The sequence below is a fragment of the Callospermophilus lateralis genome, chromosome 8 (genome assembly GCF_048772815.1).
Source record: "Callospermophilus lateralis isolate mCalLat2 chromosome 8, mCalLat2.hap1, whole genome shotgun sequence".
Classification (NCBI taxonomy): domain Eukaryota; kingdom Metazoa; phylum Chordata; class Mammalia; order Rodentia; family Sciuridae; genus Callospermophilus; species Callospermophilus lateralis.
The window spans coordinates 94,051,249-94,074,139 of NC_135312.1; the positions used below are offsets into that span (position 1 = coordinate 94,051,249).

Consider the following 22,891-nt stretch of genomic DNA (forward strand, 5'->3'; position numbering starts at 1 on the left):
ACTGTGGTCTGATGAAACAGGTTCTGTTGTACAGTCAAGTAAAATATACTTGGCTACTATTCTAAGGAAATATACTTTACAACTGACTGCTCATGATCAACACCTTATTCTTATTCTACAAGAATGACAAAAAACACTACATTTGTGTGGTCTTTAATGTAATAAAGTACTTTCATTAACATAAACCAGCTCACTTAATTCTTACAGCAGCCCTGGGGTAAGATAAGGGTTACAATGTTCATTTAAAGTGACCGCCACCCCCTGGCTGAGTCCTGGTGATCCCTTGAGTGTGGGCTAGATTTAGTGACTAACTTTAAAGGAAGAGAAGATGGAAGCCACTCCCAAGATTAGGTTTCAAACAATTACAAGGACCCAGAGAAGAGGTATCCTTTAATATAGGGCTCAGAGCTCACTAGCCCTACTGTTACTGCCTCACTATGCATCCCCTAAGCCCAACAAGGAACTAGCAGAAAGCATGCTCCTGTTATTAAATGACAACTGCTCTGACACTCTCATAAAACTGAGCCTACCATCACCACCATGTGCCTATCACAGAGAGTAACAGTGGTGACTGAACAGCTGCCAGAGCAAAGTGTAGTTGTCCTATGTTTTCTTCACAATGCTACATGATACCACAGGACAGGGTGCAGACTCTGAAGAGCCGGACTGTTAATGAGATGAGACTCAGACAAATTCTGCCATGTAAGCAGCTAAGAAACCTAGGCAAGTTACCCTCTTCAAGGATAAGTCTGATTCTCTGTGTGAAGAGGAAATACCTTCCTCATAAATGGGAAAATAAATCCATAACTGTCTGCCTCAAAGGAAGTGGCTCAACAAACCCTCTCCTCCTTGGTTTCTCCTTTTCCCCTTCCTCCATCAAACAAACACTTTTACACAGGTTTGATGCAGGCTTCTAATATTACAATACACATTGTGACAAGATCTTAATGAAAAGGGACCAGGATTCATGTACCTTAGTGCCTTCTGATGGCTAGAGAATTACCATGTAGGAAGTACACCTTCTTGCTAACCTTACTATGTTAATTCTCTTTGTGATAATCAAATTCAAGATGAAAAAGGGAATGAAGCTCAAAGACAGAAAGTATAACAGACTACTAATCTAAGAAGTAACAAAAGTAATAAAAACTCAATTAAAAAATGTTACAGCATCATTTTTTCTCACCTTCACAAATCATTGGCTCAATTGTAAATACATGGCCTGATTTCATCACTCCAACTGCTTTGTTTTCTGAAATTAAGGAAAAATATCCAAAGTTAAGCAACAATAAACACTGTACTGCTGAAAATCTCATAAGAAAAAGTATACAGTTAATATTCTCATTGTGTATCTTAATTATTTTCTCCTGGCTCTCTTCCTTAAAATAAGTCATTCATCAAACAGGAAGTATACTAATAACCACCTACTTTGGAAGACATATTGTTCTACGCACAGCTCATTTGCTTATGCTTTCTACATTAAAATATAGAGATGTCCACAGGCTAGATTTCAGGTATCATTATCACTTCTGTAAGAGGAAAGTGATACCACTTATACTACTACAGATTAGAAATGCAATCACAGAACCAAGTAGAATGCCATCACTCATCCACGTAAAATATTTGAACAATAGTATTTAAGATCATGCCTAACGTCTCCCAACTCTCTGGGAAGAGCGCAGTGTGTGGGAGCACAGCCCACAAAAACAAAGTTTTTTTATAAGTTGTCTTTTTTTCTCATCTTCAAATGGGAAGAAACCCTTTGCACATTAGCCTATTTTTTAAAATGCTGAAGAGACCTTCCTTTCTATTAAAAAACTCCATTTCTCCCTCCAAATACTTTTTTTTTAACCTTTTTTATCCAAACTCCCTAATATGAGAGTATTTTTCAGGACCTTCATGAGAAAGATTATTATAAATTAAAATGTGTCCAGACCTGATATTCCTCAAAAAATACCAAAAAATAAATAAAAGTTTAGACATGCCTTTTTAGACAATCTTTGACAACAATAGACAACTAACTAATCTAAATTTCAAACTAAAATACCTGAAAGGTGTCAGTTAAATAAGTGACTGCACTTACTCAGCCTGACCACCAGGTGGCAAACAACAGCTTTTTGGGTTCCTTTTCCTCTGTAAAGAAGCTGCGCCATCAGGATCATTACTTAAAGAATGGTGAAGGTATGCACTAAAACTCAACAACTAAATGCAACTCCTTCTATGTGTGATCTAACCTCACCTACAGGTTTACATTCCTGCACCTTTCCTGGTGAACAGCCAGCAGTGCTGCTTTCCACTATCTCAGATTTTGTCAAAATACACTCACCAAAGGCTCCAAATCTAGTTTTTAAACTCATATAAAAACTTAAAAGCAATTAATTTCACTTTTAATCTCACAAACTTTCTCTCAAAATGATATGTAATTTACTACATATACAGAGTCAGTCTATAGTCCCTTGGGGAATCCAAAGAAGATGTCAGAGTGTCCGTATGGTGTCACAAAAAGAAAAAAAATAAGAATAAAGGAATCCAGATCTGTGCTGTCCAATGGCAGAGCTGGCCACGTGTAGCTGCTACCAGGCACCTGAAAAGTAGCTAATTAGAACTGAGTTGGGATAGTGTAAAAATATTGCAAATTTTGAAAACTAAAGCAGCATGTAGTTATATATTGTTACCCAGTGTAGTGCCTGTATCACCTAGCAGCTAAGTTTCTACCCGACCTAATCTTATCTTTAATGACAGGGCTCCTGAAGGCCAGATGTACCTCTGCAGGTAGGCTAGCCAAAAACAGGTTGGATTTCTAAGGCTACCCAAAAACAGGTTGGATTTCTAAGGCTACCCAAGTGACATCCAGGCAGCTTCCATACTAAGAGATACCCATACCAGCTGCAATTCCAGGAAGCACAAGACCATACAAGGAGTAAATGCAGATAAGATAATGCCCGAGTTGTGGGAAATTTCTTGCCTATTCCAGGGAAGGATATGAATATTCCTCCCCTTTATTACTTTACTCTCCCCAATTTCTTTTACCCTGTATCTATGACTTTCCCACACCAACAAGTTGAGGAATTTGATTTGCGAATGTGCTTCTCCATTCTCTGGTCATTGAATAAACTTGTGCTGTTGGTACTCAGCTTTTGGCCCTCGTTTTTAGCTTTCACAACACCCAAATGAAAAAGACCCTGCTTTGAGGATCTCCCCTTTTTTAAGGAGATAACAACATCTCAATAATTTTTGTTCCAATTAAAATTTTAAATGATATGTACGATGTAATGGCATAATTATTTTAAAACACATACCTACAATGTTTACTTTTTTAATGTGACTACTAGAAACATATCATTTATGTGCTTCATAATATATTTCTCTCGGACAGTGCTAACACAGAGAATCTATCTTCCTTCCATATTCCATTCCTATTTCTGCCACTGATTTATTATTATTCTAGAAGTTACAGCCCTTACTCATTTCTAAGAATCTTAAAGTTTCCATTTCTCAACATAGCTCACAAAACAAATACACATTATCTGTGTAACTGTACTATTGCAGACAGATGTCAGGTAGTTTTTTTAAAAACCTGAACCTGTTCTATCATCTGTATCACAGAATTATTTAAAGCACACTGTAAATGTTGGGTATTGTCATCGTTACTTTCCAACCACTAATGACTTAAAGAAGAAAACTCACCTAATGAGGACTTTTCTCATATTAGAAGGGGTGGAGAGAAGTTATTCAACAATTTCTGGTTCCTCCTTCATTTGGGTCAAAATCAGTTACAAATCAAAGCAGAGATTACTTATATTTCAAATGGTATCTCTGCTATATAATTAAAAAAACACCCTCAGCAGTTTCCTTTAACAATTCCCTAAGCTACCACAATATTTTTTTTATTTTTATTTTTGATAGTGCTGGGGACAGAACCCAGGGCCTTAGGCATGCCAGGCAAATGCTCTACCACTGAACCATGTCCCCTATCACAACATATTTTGATTTATATAAGCCCAATTTATGCTGGACTTTTCATAAACATATTGAATTTATACAATGAAGTATACTTGGTCCTTGCTTCTATATTCAACATAGTTTTTCCCATCTAATTAAATCCTTCTTATGAAACTCAGGTGGCATATCTTTCGTGCCAAGGACACCATTTTTATCATATTGCCACCAATGACCCTTATTGCCTTCTCCCATAAATGTTGTTTTCAGTCTCTCTATCCAAACCTAAACCCAAGTTTCATTGCCCTTGCATGTCCCCTTAACATTCTTACTTACACACACCCCCACCACTGTAATCACAATAGCTACTTCCCTTCCATGAAAGAAATGTACACTCAGGAGATAATATGGCCTAAGAGAAATAAAGTCAGTTACTTGTTTTCTGTTGCTTTTATTTCAAGCGTGATTCACAGAATGATGCTGTTAATGAATGCTGATATACATCAGATTCTGTGCTATAGAGGATTGCTCCAGCTTCTCCTATTAGAGAGGTTTTTCATGCATTTCACTCCCTCTTCACAATATGCATGCCTAGAACTTACCACCTCATACCTGGACTCCAGCAACAACTGTCCATCATGCTGACTACACTGAGTAGCTTTCATCTGGAATATTAGATACCACTACCAAATTAGTCTTCTCCCAAATACAGATTTATCATGCCATTTTCTGCTCCATAATGTTTCTGAAGAGTACTAGAGATGAAGTCAGATTTCCTCAGTCTGGTATTCCTCTACCCAGCAATGCCTACTGTCAATTCTCAAAACATAATACTCATCCAAGCTTATCTTGTCTCTGTTCAGTCTCAACTTGAAGCACCTTTCCAGACTTCCCTCCACCTGAAATGTGTTGTTATTTCCTTAACCAAACCAAAATCTCAACCATGCTTTACTTATCCCCCAGAATCTAGCACCAAACTGCTTCAATCCTTGCTTCAAGAGAACAGGAAGTACAGGAGATGAAACCAACTACAGAAAGCTCAGAATACAGGTACCAATGCTCGCTCTGGCATTTGTTTACTGGATTGTGTGACTTTGAATAAATAGACTGCTTTCCACGAGTATTAATCCTCCTAACAATTCTAAGATAGGTATCATTCCCTATTACACAGATGAGAATACTTAAGCACCAGGAAATCTGTGAGAGTATTTATATAATAATGGCTCAATAAGTGCATGCGTGTGTGTGTTGAATTTCTTTCTAGGTCACTTATGGTGGATAGCTTTCACTTCTGGCACTAAAGATCAGACTTGTTGCTACACATATCTAATCTCTTTCAGAGAAAAGGTTTGTGAAAGACATTGTCTATCAGTTCCTTTTTCATTCTTCCATACAGTTGTCACTTGAGGAAAAGTACTTTGTTTATTCCCTTCTATTTATGCCAATATACTACAGTATCTGACATAATCTAACCACTCAACCAAACCAAGCAAGATGAACTGATTTCACCTAAGGAATCAGAAGAGAGATGACTACACATATGGCAGATTGTTGATCATTTCCCGGAACAGATTACTTTCAGAGTACTCGGATTATGTTTCCCAACTTCCCATGCTATTAAGTTACAATTATGTGAAAAATTCCTGCCAATGAAAAACAAATGTGCATGATTTATGTCACTTCCAGGCTGGTTCATTAAAACTCCCAAATATACCCCTCCAAAGCTTTGTCCCTTCCACACTATCTGTTCACTGTGACTGTCTTAGACTGTTATGTAAGCATGACCTAAACCTGATCTATGTTTAAACAAATACACATTCTGGGGGTCTATTTGTTACAGCAAATAGATTACTCTAATGAATACAAAATAGTAGGCCCTATTATAGGTTTGAATAAATATTTCTTGAGTAAGTTGTTAGCACAAATATTTAGACAGTACTTACTGGCATAGTGGGGTACATTGGGAGCTGTATGAAAAAGCTTGTGTATTCCATGCCCACAGTAGCTTCGAACAACTGAAAATCCATTTGCTTGAGCATGCTTCTGAATAATATTTCCCAATTCTCTGTATCGAACACCAGGTTTCACTGAAAGAAAAAGAGAAGATTCATGACAAAGAGTAGTGATAACCAACATTTTCTAAGCGATTCGTATCTATGTGCCAGGGACCTTTGTAAATACTTTATATGTCTTCATGCCTAAATTTACAAATGAGGAAACTAAGCCACACAGAGGCCACACAGTAAATAGCAAAGCTCTGATTCAAACCAAGAGCACCTGAAGTTCCTACTCTAATGCCAGACAAACAGAACACCTTGGGTGTTAAAAGGGTAAGGACAGCACCTTTTATTCTCTCTAATAACAGATATGGAACAACAGAATGGAAAATACATTTCCCTTTATAGGCTTCCCTAAGGTCAAGAACCATACTATTCTATTCCACTCTATTCTATTCTAAAAAGCAGAGGAAATAAGGAAGGCAAGTGTACCAGAAGAAAAAGAAGTGTTCAAGAGTGTCCAAACTTGTCCCAAGTTTCATTCAGGTCAACTTCTGAAAGAAGTACTTCTCCCCTGGGCTGTTTCATTTTCTAACAGTGCTTCTCAAACTATTCATAATTGAATCTAGAAAAGGTCCCAGGGTACAGGTCCTAGGGTATACCTTTCACTATATACATACTGCCCTGTTTAATTTTTATAAACTTAGTAGTGCCTTAAGGGGAAAAGAAAAAAAATAATAAGTGGTTCTCATGTTAATAAGGCCATTCTGGCACTAAAACCCCAGGAGTGGGGCACTGCCAAATTTCTGGAACAATGAGGCAAATTCCAAAGGTCCTCTAACTCTTAGCCTACCTGATTTCCAAAGAAACATTCAGATGCAATCTACCTGCCCCCATGTAATTAATTTAACAGCTTAAGGAATCACAATTTAATAATTTTACTTGCTCTTAACCATTCCAGCTTGATGTTTTCGGCAGAAGGAAGGTAATTTCTGATTTTGAGAAAACATGCTGACTTTCACAATGTTTTTCTTTCATTCCTATCCAGGTTCTCCTATCAGCCCTGGGTTGGAAAGCTAGGGGCTCATGCAACAATTGTGCAGTACATAATAAAGAAAATCCCCATTCAGCAGTAATGACAGAAAGTGAGAGAGTCTTCCATAATTGTCAAACTTGAGCAATTTTGTTTCAGAGCGTGTTATCTGGAGACATATTTGAACATCACACAGGAGATGGTGGTATAACTGATATCTAGTGTGGAGATAGACACCAGAGATGCAGTTAAGCATCTTACAATGCACAGGACAAGCCCCCTGTCACAAAGCATTATCAGACCCAAAAATGTCTTTAATTCATACATTTAAACATACTACTCTAGAAAAGTTAATTTAACAACTTTACAAACTCGCTAGTACTCTACAGCAGGGTGAAAAACAATTAGTATTTTTAAACTACGGGAACAAGAACGACATATATAATATTGTTAATAGCACTTTCCAGAGTTCAAGAAACTTTTGTTCTTTCTTGACTATTGCTATCAAGACTAGTTTCTCGCAGTTTCTTAAGTTCTAGTCATATGTCTTTTTGAAACAACACTGCAGCTTTCTGATTATTTCAATTACCTCACAGAGAAGAATAGGGATATAAACACTGAATATATTATCTGACAGAAATCCTAAAAATTATTTAAAACTGAAACTTCTACAAATGATAAGCACAGAAATTCTCATTTCACAATTCCACCTACAATATTAAAAGTTTTAAAATAATCAACAGTGAATTATAAATTTCTAAAACCTTCAGATATTGATACATGAAAATATTGTCTTTCATTTTCACACATCCAACATTATATAAATTAGTAAAAACTTCACCATCTTCCATGCCTATTAAAGAGTAACTAAAAACGATAAAAATAACAAACCAATGTTATTACAGATAACTATCTATGTGTTAAATAACTGTCCTGTTCAATACTCTGGAGAAGTGGGGAAGTGGTAGCAATAATACACTAAATAATACAGTTCAAACACTATGGATTTTAACAGAAAGCAGTTTGTCCTCAAACTATCCTTTTATTAGCAATGTGTGAACAACTTCAACAAGACTTTCCTTTTCTTCTCCCATTCCCAGAAAGTACTGAGTAAACCAAAAAAATCAGGATAAGTTGCTGTCATGAAGACACATGGAAAAGATCCTACAGAAATGCACATATTTCCACTCAGTACTACAACAAAATGATATCTAGAGACCACCAAAATCCCATAGGAGAATAGTTACAGAAATTTAGATACTGTGAAACATAATATGTATCTATTAAAAGAACAGGGTGGCAGGTGCAGTGGCACACGCCTGTAATCCCAGAGGCTCGGGAGATTGAGTCAGGAGAATCACAAGGGTTCAAAGCCAGCCTTAGCAATGGTGAGATGCTAAGCAACTCATTGAGGCCCTGTCTCTAAATAAAATAGGAAACAGGGCTGGGATGGGGCTCAGCGATTGAGGCACCCGAGTTCAATCCCCAATGCCCGCCCCCAAAAAAATGGGGTAGATCTGCTACTTTAAAATATCCCTAAGATTTAATTGAACAACTGTCAAATTATAGAAAATTACAAATATTATGATTCCATTTAACCTAATTAAACCCATACACATATCTATATATGTCAAGACATAGAAGAGAGGGGGGGAAAACCTAAATGTTAACAATGGATACCTCTAGATAGAAAAAAGATGAAAAGTGAAGTGGGGAGGCAAATGCAAAGAAAAATCCATTCATTCTCCTCACAAAATCATCAGGCTTGTTTCAATTTTCTGTAATAGAAACTAATACTAATGTAGTTGAAAGAAAAAAAAGTAGAAATAAAAACTACACAAAAGAACCACCACACACTCCTCATTTAAAAGAAAAAGATATCAGAAGAGACAGAGGATCATAAGTAATCACCTGGTCCATTTGCATCAAGACATTCCCACATCATCTTTAAACACATTAACCATTAAACACTAAGCTAACTCAGGTAGGGCAATGGAAAAGCTGTTAGGTATAAGAAATGCACAACAATGCAGTGATAAAATGCATCACTGGCAAAGCAGTGCCAATGGGGGCCCAGCACCGAAGCTGACCTGCATCGATGGCTTGCATAAGACACTCGTATGTGGTCTGAACTAATTTCCGTGCTCCCTCATCCACGTCTCCAACAAAAAAGGTCTCATTCAGGTCCCCATGATAACCACTGCGATAAAGAGTGATGTCCACTGCAAAAGAATGTGTAAGTATTAAGACATATTTATTTTCATCCCACAATCGAACTTAGTTTTTCCAATGTGACAGCATCAAGTAATTTAATGGAAAAGATGACTTTTACATTGTCAAATTAGACACCAGTGAATGTGTAGTTACTCCCTAACAAAAATTCCTTGAGGGTAATTAAACTAAACTCACTGTGGAAAACAGATATACGGCTTACAGCACAAGCCAGATGGTGGGTTTTTATATTCTTATAGTAATTAGATAATTTGTGGCAGAGGAAAAAGTTATATGGGATATAATCATGCAAGATAAACATCCAGGGTTAGTAACATTAAACTGAGGACTCTGGTAAATTATTCCATTAAATAAAAAATGCTATTTTCACTTGTCATCTTTAATGAGTTTCTTCCTTCTCCTAAAAAAAAAAAAAAATATATATATATATATATGTAAAACAGCAAAACTTAAGATAATCTCTACACCCCAATACTCTCTTGACCACCACCCCGCCACAGGACTGAGGATAGAACCCAGGGCCTTGGGTGTCTTACGCAAATGCTCTACCACTGAGCTAAACTCCCAACCTTTTTAATTAATTAATCTTTCATTTATTTGTGAATACTCATCCTTCTCTTCATTTCCATGCTGTAAGAACAGATTACTAATATGTCACTATCGTAACATAAATGACTATCTAGAGAACATATAGAATGTACATTTTTACTGTGGATTTCAACCAATCTCCAATATCACAGTACAGGTGTTTCAACTCCAGCACAATGTACACATGTATAAAGAAATCTCACACATTTTACACATAATAAAAATAGCAAGGTTTACATAAAAACAGATGCAAAATCTGTAGAATTTTATAAACACATCATCTAACTAAAGCAATAACAACCATAATAAAAATACTATCACAATTAAATCTCTATTCTCATTCTTGACCAGCATCACAGTTGGTCTATTCTGTGCAGTCTTCAACCCTGGGACTCATGTTTCCTTGGATTCCTTTAATATCCTAAACAGAATAATTTCATTAATACTAAAAGTACCATCAAGGAGATGCTTCTTCATTAACACTTATTTAATCCCAGAGGAAAATGCCTTTGGAGCTTCTTCTCTACACCTGCAGCTTCCTAAGATAACACAACACAGAGGTCCTTAAAGGCACTCCATTCAAGTAAGGCACTTCTGTGAAATTTTTAGCTTTTTTTTTTTTAAGGTCTTCATTTATTACTAAGGATTTTTCTTACCTGTTAAGAAAGCCTATTCTGATCTCTTTAAAACCACTGAGGGACTTAAATTTTAAAACTGCACTATGCTCAACACTGCTTCTGTATTACACTGATATCTGTCACTGATTTACCAGTCACATATGAATTAAGCACCAAATGCATAGTATAAATATTTAAGACACATCTAATATGATGTGTTTTAAAAGAACATGCACAAAATTGTAAAAAAAAAAAAAAAAAAACAAAAACAAAAAACAAAAGAAAGAAAGAAAGAAAAAGAGAGGCTTGCACAGACTTTCAGATAATACTAAGTTTTAAACAGGAAAAAGCATAAATATAGAAAGCAGGTCAAGAAAACAAAACTCACACTAACATATTTCTTACCATTAACAATATCACCTTCTTGCAAAGGTCGTCTGTCTGGAATTCCATGGCAAATGACTTCATTCACTGAAGTACAACAAGACTTTGGGAAATTATAGTAATTCAGGGGAGAAGGATAGCAATTTCTTGCAATGCATGCCTATAATACATTAAAATACAAAGAAAATAATTTGGAATGTGCAAAGAGGAAAAATCTGCATGCATAAGATTTTAAAATCTGAAGTTGGACAAATGCTAATATAAATAACTTATTTAATATTTTATCTTTAAAACAGTAGTGGATATTATGTCTTCCTTTTAAATGAGATCACACAATGTTGCCCAGGTTCTCCTGAATTCACAGGCTCAAGTGATCTTCCTGTCTCAGCCTCTCGAGAAGCTGTGACTATGCCCCACCATGTCTAGCCGGTGGATATAATTTTAAAGAGCATACAACAAGTTTTATGCCAGTCAGATATGCTGTATGCAAACCAGGTTTACTGGTACTTGTGTAAAGAAAAAGCAAATTCACATTCTACAAATATATACAATTGCTACTATGTGAAGACTCTACTTTAGAATTTACTCCTTGTGAAAAAAAATATTTAAAATAAGCAATAAGTATTTTTATGTGATTACAATTTCTTATATACAAACAAGCCTCTATCCCTATGACCAAAAAATGAATAATAGTGTAATTAAGAAATGATAAACAACTCCCTGAGACATTTTCACCATTCACTACATTCATTTCATTTTCATTGTTTACTTCAAACCAGTGAATAACAAGAAATCTTAGAAAATGGTCTGGTTTCCAAAACAAACTTTACCTTGGATGTTTTTACACAATCATAATCACAGCATACATCATTTGTTTCCATACTGACACACAAGTCTTCAAGCTAATAATTTTCTAATACTTGCATAAAATATCATTTGTGGAATATATCATAATTTTAGCAGAAATTCTACCATACTGGAAATCTAAATAAACTTAAAATTTTCTCAATTATAAAAGAAAAGCTTACAACTAATAACTACATCCCTTTGGCTTTTCCCTTATTTAAAATATGCTTCTATATTTCACAGAGCATTTTAAATAGCAGTTTAGAGAATAATGAATTCAGAACATTTTGACTGAAAATGTCAACTCCATCATCATTTACAAGTTGTATAACCTTGGACAACTTAATTAACCTCTCCTCAGTTTACTTTTCTATAAAATAGAGATGATAACAGCATTTACCTCAAAGGGCTATTGGGGAGATTAAATGAGTTTATTTGAAAGAAAATACTTTTTAGGAGTTTCTGGCTCACAAGAAGCCCTCAAAATGCTTAATGCATACTAGACATTTTATGATAACATACGTAACAATAGCCAAAAATCAAGATTATAAAAATCTGAATAAAAATATTTATAAACATCTTTACAGTTCAAGACATATCATCAAATTCTTTCACAAAGGTTGTCTCCATTTATAATATCATCACCAAGTAAAAAGAGTACCAGAGTACCAGTTTCATCCTCACCACACTATAATAGATATTAACATCTTTAAAATACTTACCATAAATTTACTATGTCTTTATAATTCACATTACTCTGATTACCAGAATAATTTTAATACACATTCCATGTTTTAACTGGACAACACTTCTTTTATGAACAATTTAATCATATAATGCATGCACATACCTACTAGTTTAAGGTCTCTCTGACAGGCAATTTTTATTTAAAAGAAAAAAAAAGATATCCCTGTATCATATTTACTACAAATACTTATCTGTTTATTGCCTTTTTTTTTTTGCGAGATATAAAGGCCAATATTGACTTCAACCAATCTAGCTTCAGAAGTCATATTGTTTATGTCAGAATATTGGGTGTAAGACATTTAAAAACATTGATAAAATTTATCATTTTGTAAAAGCACAACCGAAATGCTGAGGCTTCTAAAATACTATATTTCAAGCTCATCTCAGACCTCAGTACAACAAATACAGTCATTCATCTGCATCAATGGGGGACTAATTCTAAGATAAGCCCCCATCTAATGGGTACCGAAATCTGTAGATGCTCAAGTTGCTTATATAAATAGTGTAGAGTTTGCATATAACTCACAAAAATCCTCCCACATACTTTAAATCATCTCTACATTACTTATAATACTAACACAATGTAAATGTTACGTGAATAGTTATTATACTGCATTGTTCAGGAAATAATGACAAAGAAAAAGATCCGTACATGTTCAATACAGATGCCATTTTTCCCCCAAATATTTTCAATCCACAGTTAGTTGAAACTATGGATGCCCATGATCCAGAAGGCAGACTTAAACACTGGCATAATGATTGCTGAATGCTTTCTATATTTGAAACAAAGTAAAAATTAGCTTTCAACTCAGCTTAATAAGGTTATTTTAGACATTCTGAACATAAGTCAAAAACACCTAATAATGTCATTCCCCCCCGCCCCCCAGTGCTGGGAATCAAATCCTGGGCTTCACACATGCTTTATGTGCTTTACTACTGAGCTACATCCCAAATTCTAAAAATTTTCCAAAATAAAAAAAAGTAAAGTTCTTACTAAGTGTACAGCATGATCTATTTCTTCAGTAGTTACACCTGGTTTAATCATCCCAGCAGCAATATCCAGCACTTCTCTAGCAAGCTGTAAAAGAGGAACACTTGGTACATTCAAAGAGAAATTTAAAAAAAGAAAAGAAAAGAAAAGAAAAAGAAATCTGTACCCTTTGTACTATCTTAGATGTTTTTGGGAAAACTGATGAAATGAATTTTCCATTCAATATAATTTTATATAAAATATAAAAATATTTAATATAAATATGCAAACAAATTTATATAAAAATTGAGCTTATTTATTTACTAAGTAAGCTTGACTGATTTCTACATGAAAATGTACATTCTAGGTTTATCTGAACAATAATCAACTGACAGAGGTTGGGTCTTCTCACACTTCTATAATGAAGAAGGGTGGAGGGAAATAAAATAGACAAAGGAAATTTCTTTAAGAATCTTAGTAACTAAGTAAAAGGAATATGAATTTCTCCAGATTATCAAAACAAAGTAGTATCAAATGACTTTTAAAGTGCTCCATAAAAACCTAAATAAACACTATCAATGTATCAATTATTTTTCTTTAGAAAAATATAAATATGTGATTTCACCTCGTTAATATCAACCACTATCATACATCGTAAGTATTTCACAACAGGACCTTTCGTTTAACTTGTCTTAGGACATTAGTGAAAATAAAATGACAAAAACCTAGTTCTTAAAACAAACACACACACACACACACACACACACACACACACACACACACAGAGAATATAGAGAAAAAAACAAACTTGCAAGCAAATATAGATTACTTGCCATACTAATTTTCATACTATTTAAATGGAGATTAATTGTTGTATTAAATGATACAGTAGCAATAGTTTAATGAAAAGTATGGCTAAGTCAGTCTTAACAAAGTAATAATCTTAGAGACCTTTATAAATCCAGCAAATCACTGACTTCATGTCCAAGCACTGCTCAAACATATCTTACCCTAACGGGAAAAAATAATTCTTACCCTACATACAAGTCGCATCCCTTCTATGTCTTCAGATGAGAGTAATTTAATTTGAGAAGTACCTTTAAGAGCCTGTTCAGATTCAGACATTCCTGTGACAAAAAAAATAAGTAAAATTAAAATGAATGGAAAGATGTAGAATTCATTAGCATAATAATAGTCAAGTCTTCCTAAATCATACAATATTTCATTTTGAGAGGTACAGGTTAATTTATTTAAAAGACATTTTTTAATATGTAAAAGATATTTGCTAAACAAATTAAATTGATGAATTCTACAGAATAAATTTTCAGATATATTAGAAATCAGTCAATATTTATAGAGTACTTATTATATGCCAGGCAGTGTGCTAATAAGCTCAGTAAACAATTCACCTTTGGATAATAACATACAATTTACAAATTGCTTTTATGATCATTGTCTCATGAAGCAACTATATACAAACAACTGATGAATCAATTACACTATTTTTCTGAAACAAAAACCCAAGTCAATGTTTTTCAAACTGTAGTTTTTGATCTTTCAGTGGGCTATAAGTACTTTTTTGAAAGTGAAAAAGGGAATAAAAATTACTAGGTTCTATTATACAGACTAAGTAAGTGCTGCTGTGAAATGTTTGACTGCTAATTCATGTATACATACCTGGACCAATCATGATATAAAATTCATTTCACTCTGGGTCACAATCAAAAAGTCTGAAAAATTATCGCCCTAGTGAACTTCACTAATAAAATTTGTCTAATTCAAGTTTCACATATATTTAAAAGAAACAGACATTATAGCAATTATTTCAAAATTCTGAAAAAATAATGTAATGAATTACCAGCCAATCTTGTTTATAAGCACTAGTGAGAAAACTCCAAATACTGCAAACAGAATTTGAAAGAGAGAGAGAGAGAGAGAGAGAGAGAGAGAAAGAGAAGACAAGACAAGAGAAGACAAGACCAGACCAGACCCAACTTAAGGGAGATTCATACCAAAAGGCTGAGATAGATTAATAGAATTGCTAATACTGAACTAATTCATCAAAGACAGAATAAGAAAAGAAAAATAAATGACCATCTAGGAAGATAATTCTGATAACATGGCCAGCTACCATCTTATTATGACAAATAAATCTCTGGCCAAGAACCAACCTTTCAGAATGCCCACAATCAACACTATTATTTAAGACTGTTCTGGTGATACTAGCAGATTTGAGAGAAAGAAATAAGACATATTAAATTAGAAAGAAAGGACAAAATCTTTTAACAATTTCAGACATGATTACATATCCCTACAACAAATGAATCATCTGAAAAATGACTAGTAATAAAAATTCAGCAAGTTGGCAGACTGTATAGTGAATATATCAAAATGAGGAACTTTCCCGTATACAAAAAAAGGTTAAAAAAATACAAAACATACTATTCACCCAAAAATAAAAATTAATTAATTAATTAATTAATTAAAAAATACTTTAAAATGCTGAGCTTGCTTATAGGTGCACACCTGTAATCTCAGCAATTCTGGAGGCTGAGGCATGAGATCACAAATTCAAGTCCAATCTTAGCCATTTACCAAGACCTTGTCTCAAAATCAAAAATAAAAAGGGCCAAGTATATAGCTCAATAATACAGCACCTCTGGGTTCAATTCCCAGTATCACAAAAATAAATAACTAAAGTACCCAGAATTTTCAATAAAAGACCTACAGGAAGAAAATCTGAAAATATCATCAAAAAACATAAGAGGTAACAAGTAATACAGGAAAAAAATACCCTGTTCTTAGATAGAAGACCCTATATTGTCAAGGTATAAATTCTTCTAAAATTAATGTACCAATTTTAATACTTCCCCATTAAAAATTACAACAAGATATTTTTAGAAATCAATCTGATTATAAATTTTACATAGAAAAACAAACATACAAGAATGGCCAGAAAAATGCTCAAAAAGAAGAAAGGTAGGGGCAACAAGGCCTACCAAACATGAATATGTTATGTAGCTACAACACTTAAGAGTTGGTACGTAATTAGATAAATGGGTCAATGAAGCATAACAGAATCAAAAACAAACCTCCAAACGTGAGAATTAAAGGATGCATTTAAAATATAATACAGGTTGCATTTATTTTACTATTTAAGAATGTTTCATTTATCACAAATGTAGATAGTCAATTGATGAAAAAATTAACACATCAAAGAAATATTTTCCTTAACAAAACAATTATAAATGAGGTTAAAAAAAAATAGAAGTAATGAAACAGGGGAAAAGGAATAAAGATATGAATACACAGTTCAAAAGGAAAAAAAATACAAATAACTGAACATATGAAAAGAATCTTCCTCATAATTTAAAAATGCAAACTAAAATAATAGCAAACTATCAATTTCATCTTTCAGATTAGCAAAGATCATCACGCTTGATTACCCAATGTAAGAGAAAAGAGACTCCAGTGTTTTTTAAATGGGAATACTAATTGGCAAAAAGCTCTGAAATTTTTAAGATCCCTCCAAATAAAAAATGTATGTATGCTTTGATCTAAAACTATTTTACTTCAGGCAATTAACCTACAGAAATACTATCACATGTGGACAAAGATGTAAACACAAGAATAGTTACTACAGTCAAATGGGTAGAAGCAAAAACTTGGAAATAATCTAAACATTGATTAGTAGGGGCCTGCTTTAATAAATTATAACATATCCACACACTGAAATCCTTACACACTAAAATGAAAGCAATGGCTTTATATGGACTCACATAAAGTAATTCCAAGATACCTTAACATATTAGAAAGCATAAAAAGGTAAAAGGATGTACATGATGTATTTCTTTTTTGAGTATCAGTGGGTAAAAAGGTTAATGTATATATACACAGATTATCTTGGATAGTCTACAAGAAAAAGGTAAACAGTAGCTACCTTTAAAGAGTAGAACTTACTTTTTACTGCATAACATTTTATTCTGTTAGAATTTATCTTTTCTACACGTATTTTTAAAAATATAAACTAGTATTATATTCATAATATTAAATAGAGAATAATTAAGTCACACATCTTCAGCAATATTCTATAATTCAGACTGTCTTTTCCTTCAATGGGTTTAACTGAATTTTAGAATTATATAGAGAAGAACTTAATATAGTTCCCTACATCTTAAAGAACAAAGCAAAGGCAGCTTGGCTTATATTAAACCATGTGAAATTGCTGATATGGAACTATTTTTGACACACATAAAACTTCAATAATTTCACATAGTCCAATTTTAGTTATATTGTACAAGCCTTAAGGTCAGAGACTGCTCCACTGACCTGTGCTGCAAATTACTCTGGATGTCTATCAGTATCTATAAAATAGAGAAGACAACAGAACCTACCTCAGGAATGTTGAAAGTATTAAATGGAGTAACACGTGCAAAGAACTTAGCACAGTGCCTGACATACAGTTAAGCAAAAATAAATAAGTTACTATTACAGAATCAGAAACAACACCATCACCATTATCACCACGATTACTATTTCTTATTGTTACAGTTCAAAGTCTTTAGTCAACCTGAGGTCTCCACAATCTGTTTCTGCCTTAACTTAGGTAGAAGGACATGTTAAATAAAATCTAAACTATTCTTTTCTTCCATCTAGAAACTGGTATAACACCACAAAATACAGTATTATTCTGTGTGTAGTCTTTAGCAGTTACATAAACAATGTTTTCTGAACTGCATAGATTTCTAGTGGTGGCAAAGAATTTTTAATTCTCTTATATGATCTACTATGGCTTGAAAAAGCAATGTTTAGGGCCCGGGGATGCAGTTCAATGGTAGAGTGCTCGTGAAAGGCCCTGGGTTTGATCCCCAGCACACACACACCACACACACACACACACACACACACACACACGCACACACACACACACACACACACACACACACACGAAAAAAAATTTAACAGTAAATGGTTACACTTATTAGAAATACAGCATTAAAAACTTTCTATAAGAAAAGCACTCCTTCCTTTGTAGTAGTCATCAAGCCCACAACCTGAAAAATGAAAAACCAGCACAGAACTTACCTAAGGGATGATCAGCATAATCTGGTCTTTGAATATAACTTGGCACTGGCCTTGTTGGCATCTAAAAACATCAAAGAAGTTAGTTAAAGCATATTACCTAGAAAATAAAACTGGAAAAACATTAGTAAGTTCAAGCAAAAGTTTTTAAATGAAAATAGCTTCAAGTGACATCTTAAATATCATATCTACTTTGTTAAGACTAAGGTTCACTTGCTTAGTGTTAATGCTACCCCCTTTCACAGATATTTAATGGGGAAAGTGGCCATGGCTACCAATGATTTAAGATTAGATACAGACCACAAGTTGCATGTTGTTCCAAACAAACTCATAAGCTGACAGTGACAATAAAATAATGTCTCAAAGTAAACATATGCTGATATGTTCCTAGTAATTAGTTCTGGGAAGCAGAATTAAAGACTTTCTTATATATTTAATATTTTTTCAGATTTAAAAAAAATTAATAAAATCTCTTATTAATAGAAAATCATCAGGGCTGGGGATGTGGCTCAAGCAGTAGTGCGCTTCGCCTGGCATGCGTGCGCCTGGGTCGATCCTCAGCACCACATACAAATAAAGATATTGTGTCCGCCGAAAACTAAAAATAAATATTAAAAAAATTCTCTCCCTCTCTAAAAAAAAAAAAAAAAAATAGAAAATCATCAATAAAAATAATGTAAATATCTGAAGATAGCAAACAGATTTCAACTTAAGTGAATTCCTATATTAAAACTCCACAGAAGGGGGCTGGAGTTATGGCCCAATTGGTAGAGCACCTGCTACCAAGTGTAAGGCTCTGGGTTTGATCCTCAGCACCACATAAAAATAAAATAAAGATATTGTGTCCATCTACTATTAAAAAAAATAAAAAATAAAAAACCTCCACAGACAGGATACAAATGGCAGAAAAGCTGCAGCTATTAAGGTAGAAATATATTATATTTAAAAATATTTTAGAAAAATAGAAATATACGCTTCTTATAGTGCCAGCCAGAAAATATCAAGTCTACCTTACCCTACTCTTTTTTTTTAATTAATATCTTTAGTCCTTTCATCTAATTTTTCTCCACTTCCTCCAATTATCCCAACTAGCTCCCAAATAATGCATCGTAAGAGCTAAACAGTTAGAAAACAAGTTCCTTTGTAAACTTAATTCGGTCTACATGGTTAACTGTTGTAATACAAAATTATAACTACTACTTCTAGGACACTGAAATTGGTTTAAAACAACGTTGAATTCTTATTACCTTACTTACTCACCAGTGGATAATGTGGTCTGAGTTTACCAGTATATCGATAACCTGCCCAGGGGTCAGTGTTTATATCACCTTCTACAGTCCAGGAAGACACTTCCCGCTTTGCCTTTTCATCTTCTGGGAGACAGACAGATGGAAAGACATGAAAGGTATAGGAAGGAGAAAGAAAGGAAAGCTTAGAGACCAAGTTCATGAGGAGCACATATTTCAATTCACCCTCTTGTTTAAAAACCAAGCCAGAGCAACTCAGGAGGCTGAGGCAAAGGTTCACAAGTTCAAAGCCAGCAACAGCAACCAAGAGAGGGCCTAAGGAACTCAGTGAGAACCTGTCTCAAAATAAAAAATAAAAAAGGGCTGGATATGTGGCTCAGTGGTTAAGCACCTCTAGGTTCAATCCCTGATACAAAAAAAAAAAAAATTATGACCATCATTTGCCTCTTTTTAGAAGGGTTTCTAAAGGAGGCAGGAAAGAGACAAAGGGAAGGGAATAATCTATTTGAAGTTACCAAATTTTAGTAGAAAACTTAAGAATCATACACACACCTAATAATGTGATTTGTTACTATATAATGCTGTGTATAATGAAATGCACCTAAGAATCCTTTTCAAACAGAGTAGAGAGATCCTCTATAGTATCTCATTTCAGCAGACTAGCAGCACCTCTTATCCATTAAGCAAAATGAAGACGCTAACCCTAAGACTTGAAATACAAGGAATTCAAGTCACTCCTAGACCAAGAATTGACCCATACACCTCCCAATACACACAGATCTTTCCCTGATTACTGTCATGTATCACAGGCTTTGAAATTCAGGTTTCATTAGAAGTATATAAGAAATTGAAGGGTATCTAAGTTGGTTCCCCAGTTTGACTATTGTGAATTGTGCTGTTACAAATATTGATGTGGCTGTGTCACTGTAGTATGCTGTTTTTAAGTCCTTGGGGTATAGACAAAGGAGTGGGATAGCTGGATCAAATGATGGTTCCATTCCAAGTTTTCTAAGGAATCACCATACTGCTTTCCAGATTGGCTGTACCGATTTGCAGTCCCACCAGCAATGTATGAGTGTGCCTTTTCCCCAACATCCTTGCCAACATTTACTGTTGCTTGTATTCTTGATAACTGCCATTCTGACTGAAGTAAGATGAAATCTTAAGAGTAATTCTGATTTGCATTTCTCTAATTACTAGAGATGTTGAACATTTTTTCATATATTTGTTGATCGACTGTATATCTTCTAAGAAGTGTCTGTTCAGCTCCTCAGCATATTTATTGATTGTGTTGTTTCACAATGAAATATTACTTGGCATTAAAAGAGAATAAAATTATGGCATCTGCAGGTAAATGGATGGAGTTAGAGAATATCATGCTAAGGGAAGTAAGCTCCAAAAAAAACCAAAGGCTGAATGTTTTCTTTGACAAGTGGAGGCTAATCCATAATGGGGGACCCCATAGGATGAGTGGAGGAACTTTGGATGGGTCAAAGATGGACATCATTACCCTAGGTACATATGTGCTTGCACAAATGGTATGATCCTACTTTATGTACAACCAGAGAAGTAAAAAAAATGGTGCTCCATTTTGTACAATGAATCGGAGAGCATTCTGCTGTCATGCATAACTGATTAGAATAAATAGATAGATAGATAAATAAAATGGTAATTTTACATTGTGTGCATATCACCTAATAAAAAATTATAGCTTGCATTTTTATAAGAACTCATGTGTATAATGGCATCATCAAAATTATTTGTTTTTTAATGAAGCAAAATGTATATAATGTGTTTTTAGTGCATATTAATAATAGTAGCTATTTTGTGAAAAAAAAAAAGAAGAAGAAGAAATAGTAGTGGTAGTAGATGAGAAAAATAAACTTCCCTCCTTAAAAAGTCTATTCAAAATATAAAATGATGCATGAGGCCCTGGGTTCAATTCCCTGAATAAACAGATAAATAAATAAATAAACATGAAAAGAGGGGGAGCAGGGGTTGGGGATGTGGATCAGTGGTAAAGTGTTCACCTAGCATGCATGAGGCCCTTGGTCCAATCCCCAGTGCCAAAAAAAAAAAAAAAAAAAAAATAGGGAGAGTAGAAGGAATCATGATGTTAAGCTAAAGAAGATCTTAAAGGATCTAATTTCCTCCTTTTGCAAACCAGGAAACTAAGATGTATTTCATGTGGGCAGTGAGGCAAGAATACAGGTGCTCAATCCAATAATTCTCCAGAGAACAAGGGGTCACCTCTGGAATGAAGGCCCTTTGAGGCACAACTGACAAGAATGCAAAAAACACAGTCATTTTAAAAAATAAATTTTTTTAAAAAGATACCCAATCCATCCATATTACTTTGAAAGAGAATACATTTATACTAATTACATAAGTAGTAGAAGAAAAGAAGGTTTTATTATGCAACTAATTTTAAATACCATTCTCCTCTCCAGAATTCAAGAAACCAATGTAAATATTAATAATAGAACAAAAAATATTTATCATCCCAGAATAAAAATGGACTCGATTCATTGCCACTTGGATTAAACATTATAGATAATTGTTCAAAATACAAGCCAAACTAATGACTGCATCAGCTGTCGATATTATCAAGTGATTTTTGTCTGAAACATGCACCTCAAGAATAATTTTCTCCTAAATCCTAGGACAGAATATCAATCAAGAGTCAGGCTTTCTTTAACATACTTCTGGGGAGGAAGCAGAAACAAGGGAAATATGTAAAATTTTTCAAAGCTTCCTGCTGATCTGAATTTCTCCCCCTTCCACATTCTATTTTCAAATAAGAACTGAAAGCAGACTTCGAACAACATCTACACAAATCAGGCTGAAATATGGCAATTTCTTTTTTAATCTCGAAGCATAACTTACTTAAGGTTTTTACACTTGAAAAGTTAAGTTTATATTTTGGAGTCAATCTGATCTGAGCCCTGATGCTAGCTAGACACATAGCAGATACCCAGTAAATCTGAACTGAGCTCAGACTGGTAGCAAAACTGTATGATAATTTGTTTGTTTGTTTGTTTAATGACTGTGAAAACACAGAATGCTATTAACAAAACCTATAAGCTTTCTTTCAAACATCTCAAGGCAATAAATAGGCCCAGGGAACACAAAGTAGTGCCAATGAGTTATCTGATTCATGCAAGGTCTGACCCAAAGTATATCACATCCAGGCTTTGTTCTGTAAAAGGTTC

General features: G+C 34.1%; 1 protein-coding gene across 2 annotated transcripts in view; it reads right to left on the bottom strand.

The window, feature by feature from the left end:
* The window catches only part of Metap1 (methionyl aminopeptidase 1), a 67,239-nt gene that overhangs the window by 2,842 nt on the left and 41,506 nt on the right, over positions 1-22,891 (bottom strand). The window contains exons 3-10 of one of the 2 annotated variants that reach the window (XM_076864779.2): positions 19,693-19,802; positions 18,436-18,496; positions 14,386-14,477; positions 13,375-13,458; positions 10,809-10,947; positions 9,057-9,188; positions 5,880-6,023; positions 1,184-1,249 (exon numbers count right to left, since the gene is read on the bottom strand). In XM_076864779.2, coding sequence (XP_076720894.1) covers positions 1,184-1,249; positions 5,880-6,023; positions 9,057-9,188; positions 10,809-10,947; positions 13,375-13,458; positions 14,386-14,477; positions 18,436-18,496; positions 19,693-19,802 — 828 coding nt within the window. Of the gene's footprint in view, positions 1-1,183; positions 1,250-5,879; positions 6,024-9,056; positions 9,189-10,808; positions 10,948-13,374; positions 13,459-14,385; positions 14,478-18,435; positions 18,497-19,692; positions 19,806-22,891 lie in introns of both variants that reach the window. The other variant, XM_076864778.2, reaches the window with a different exon arrangement.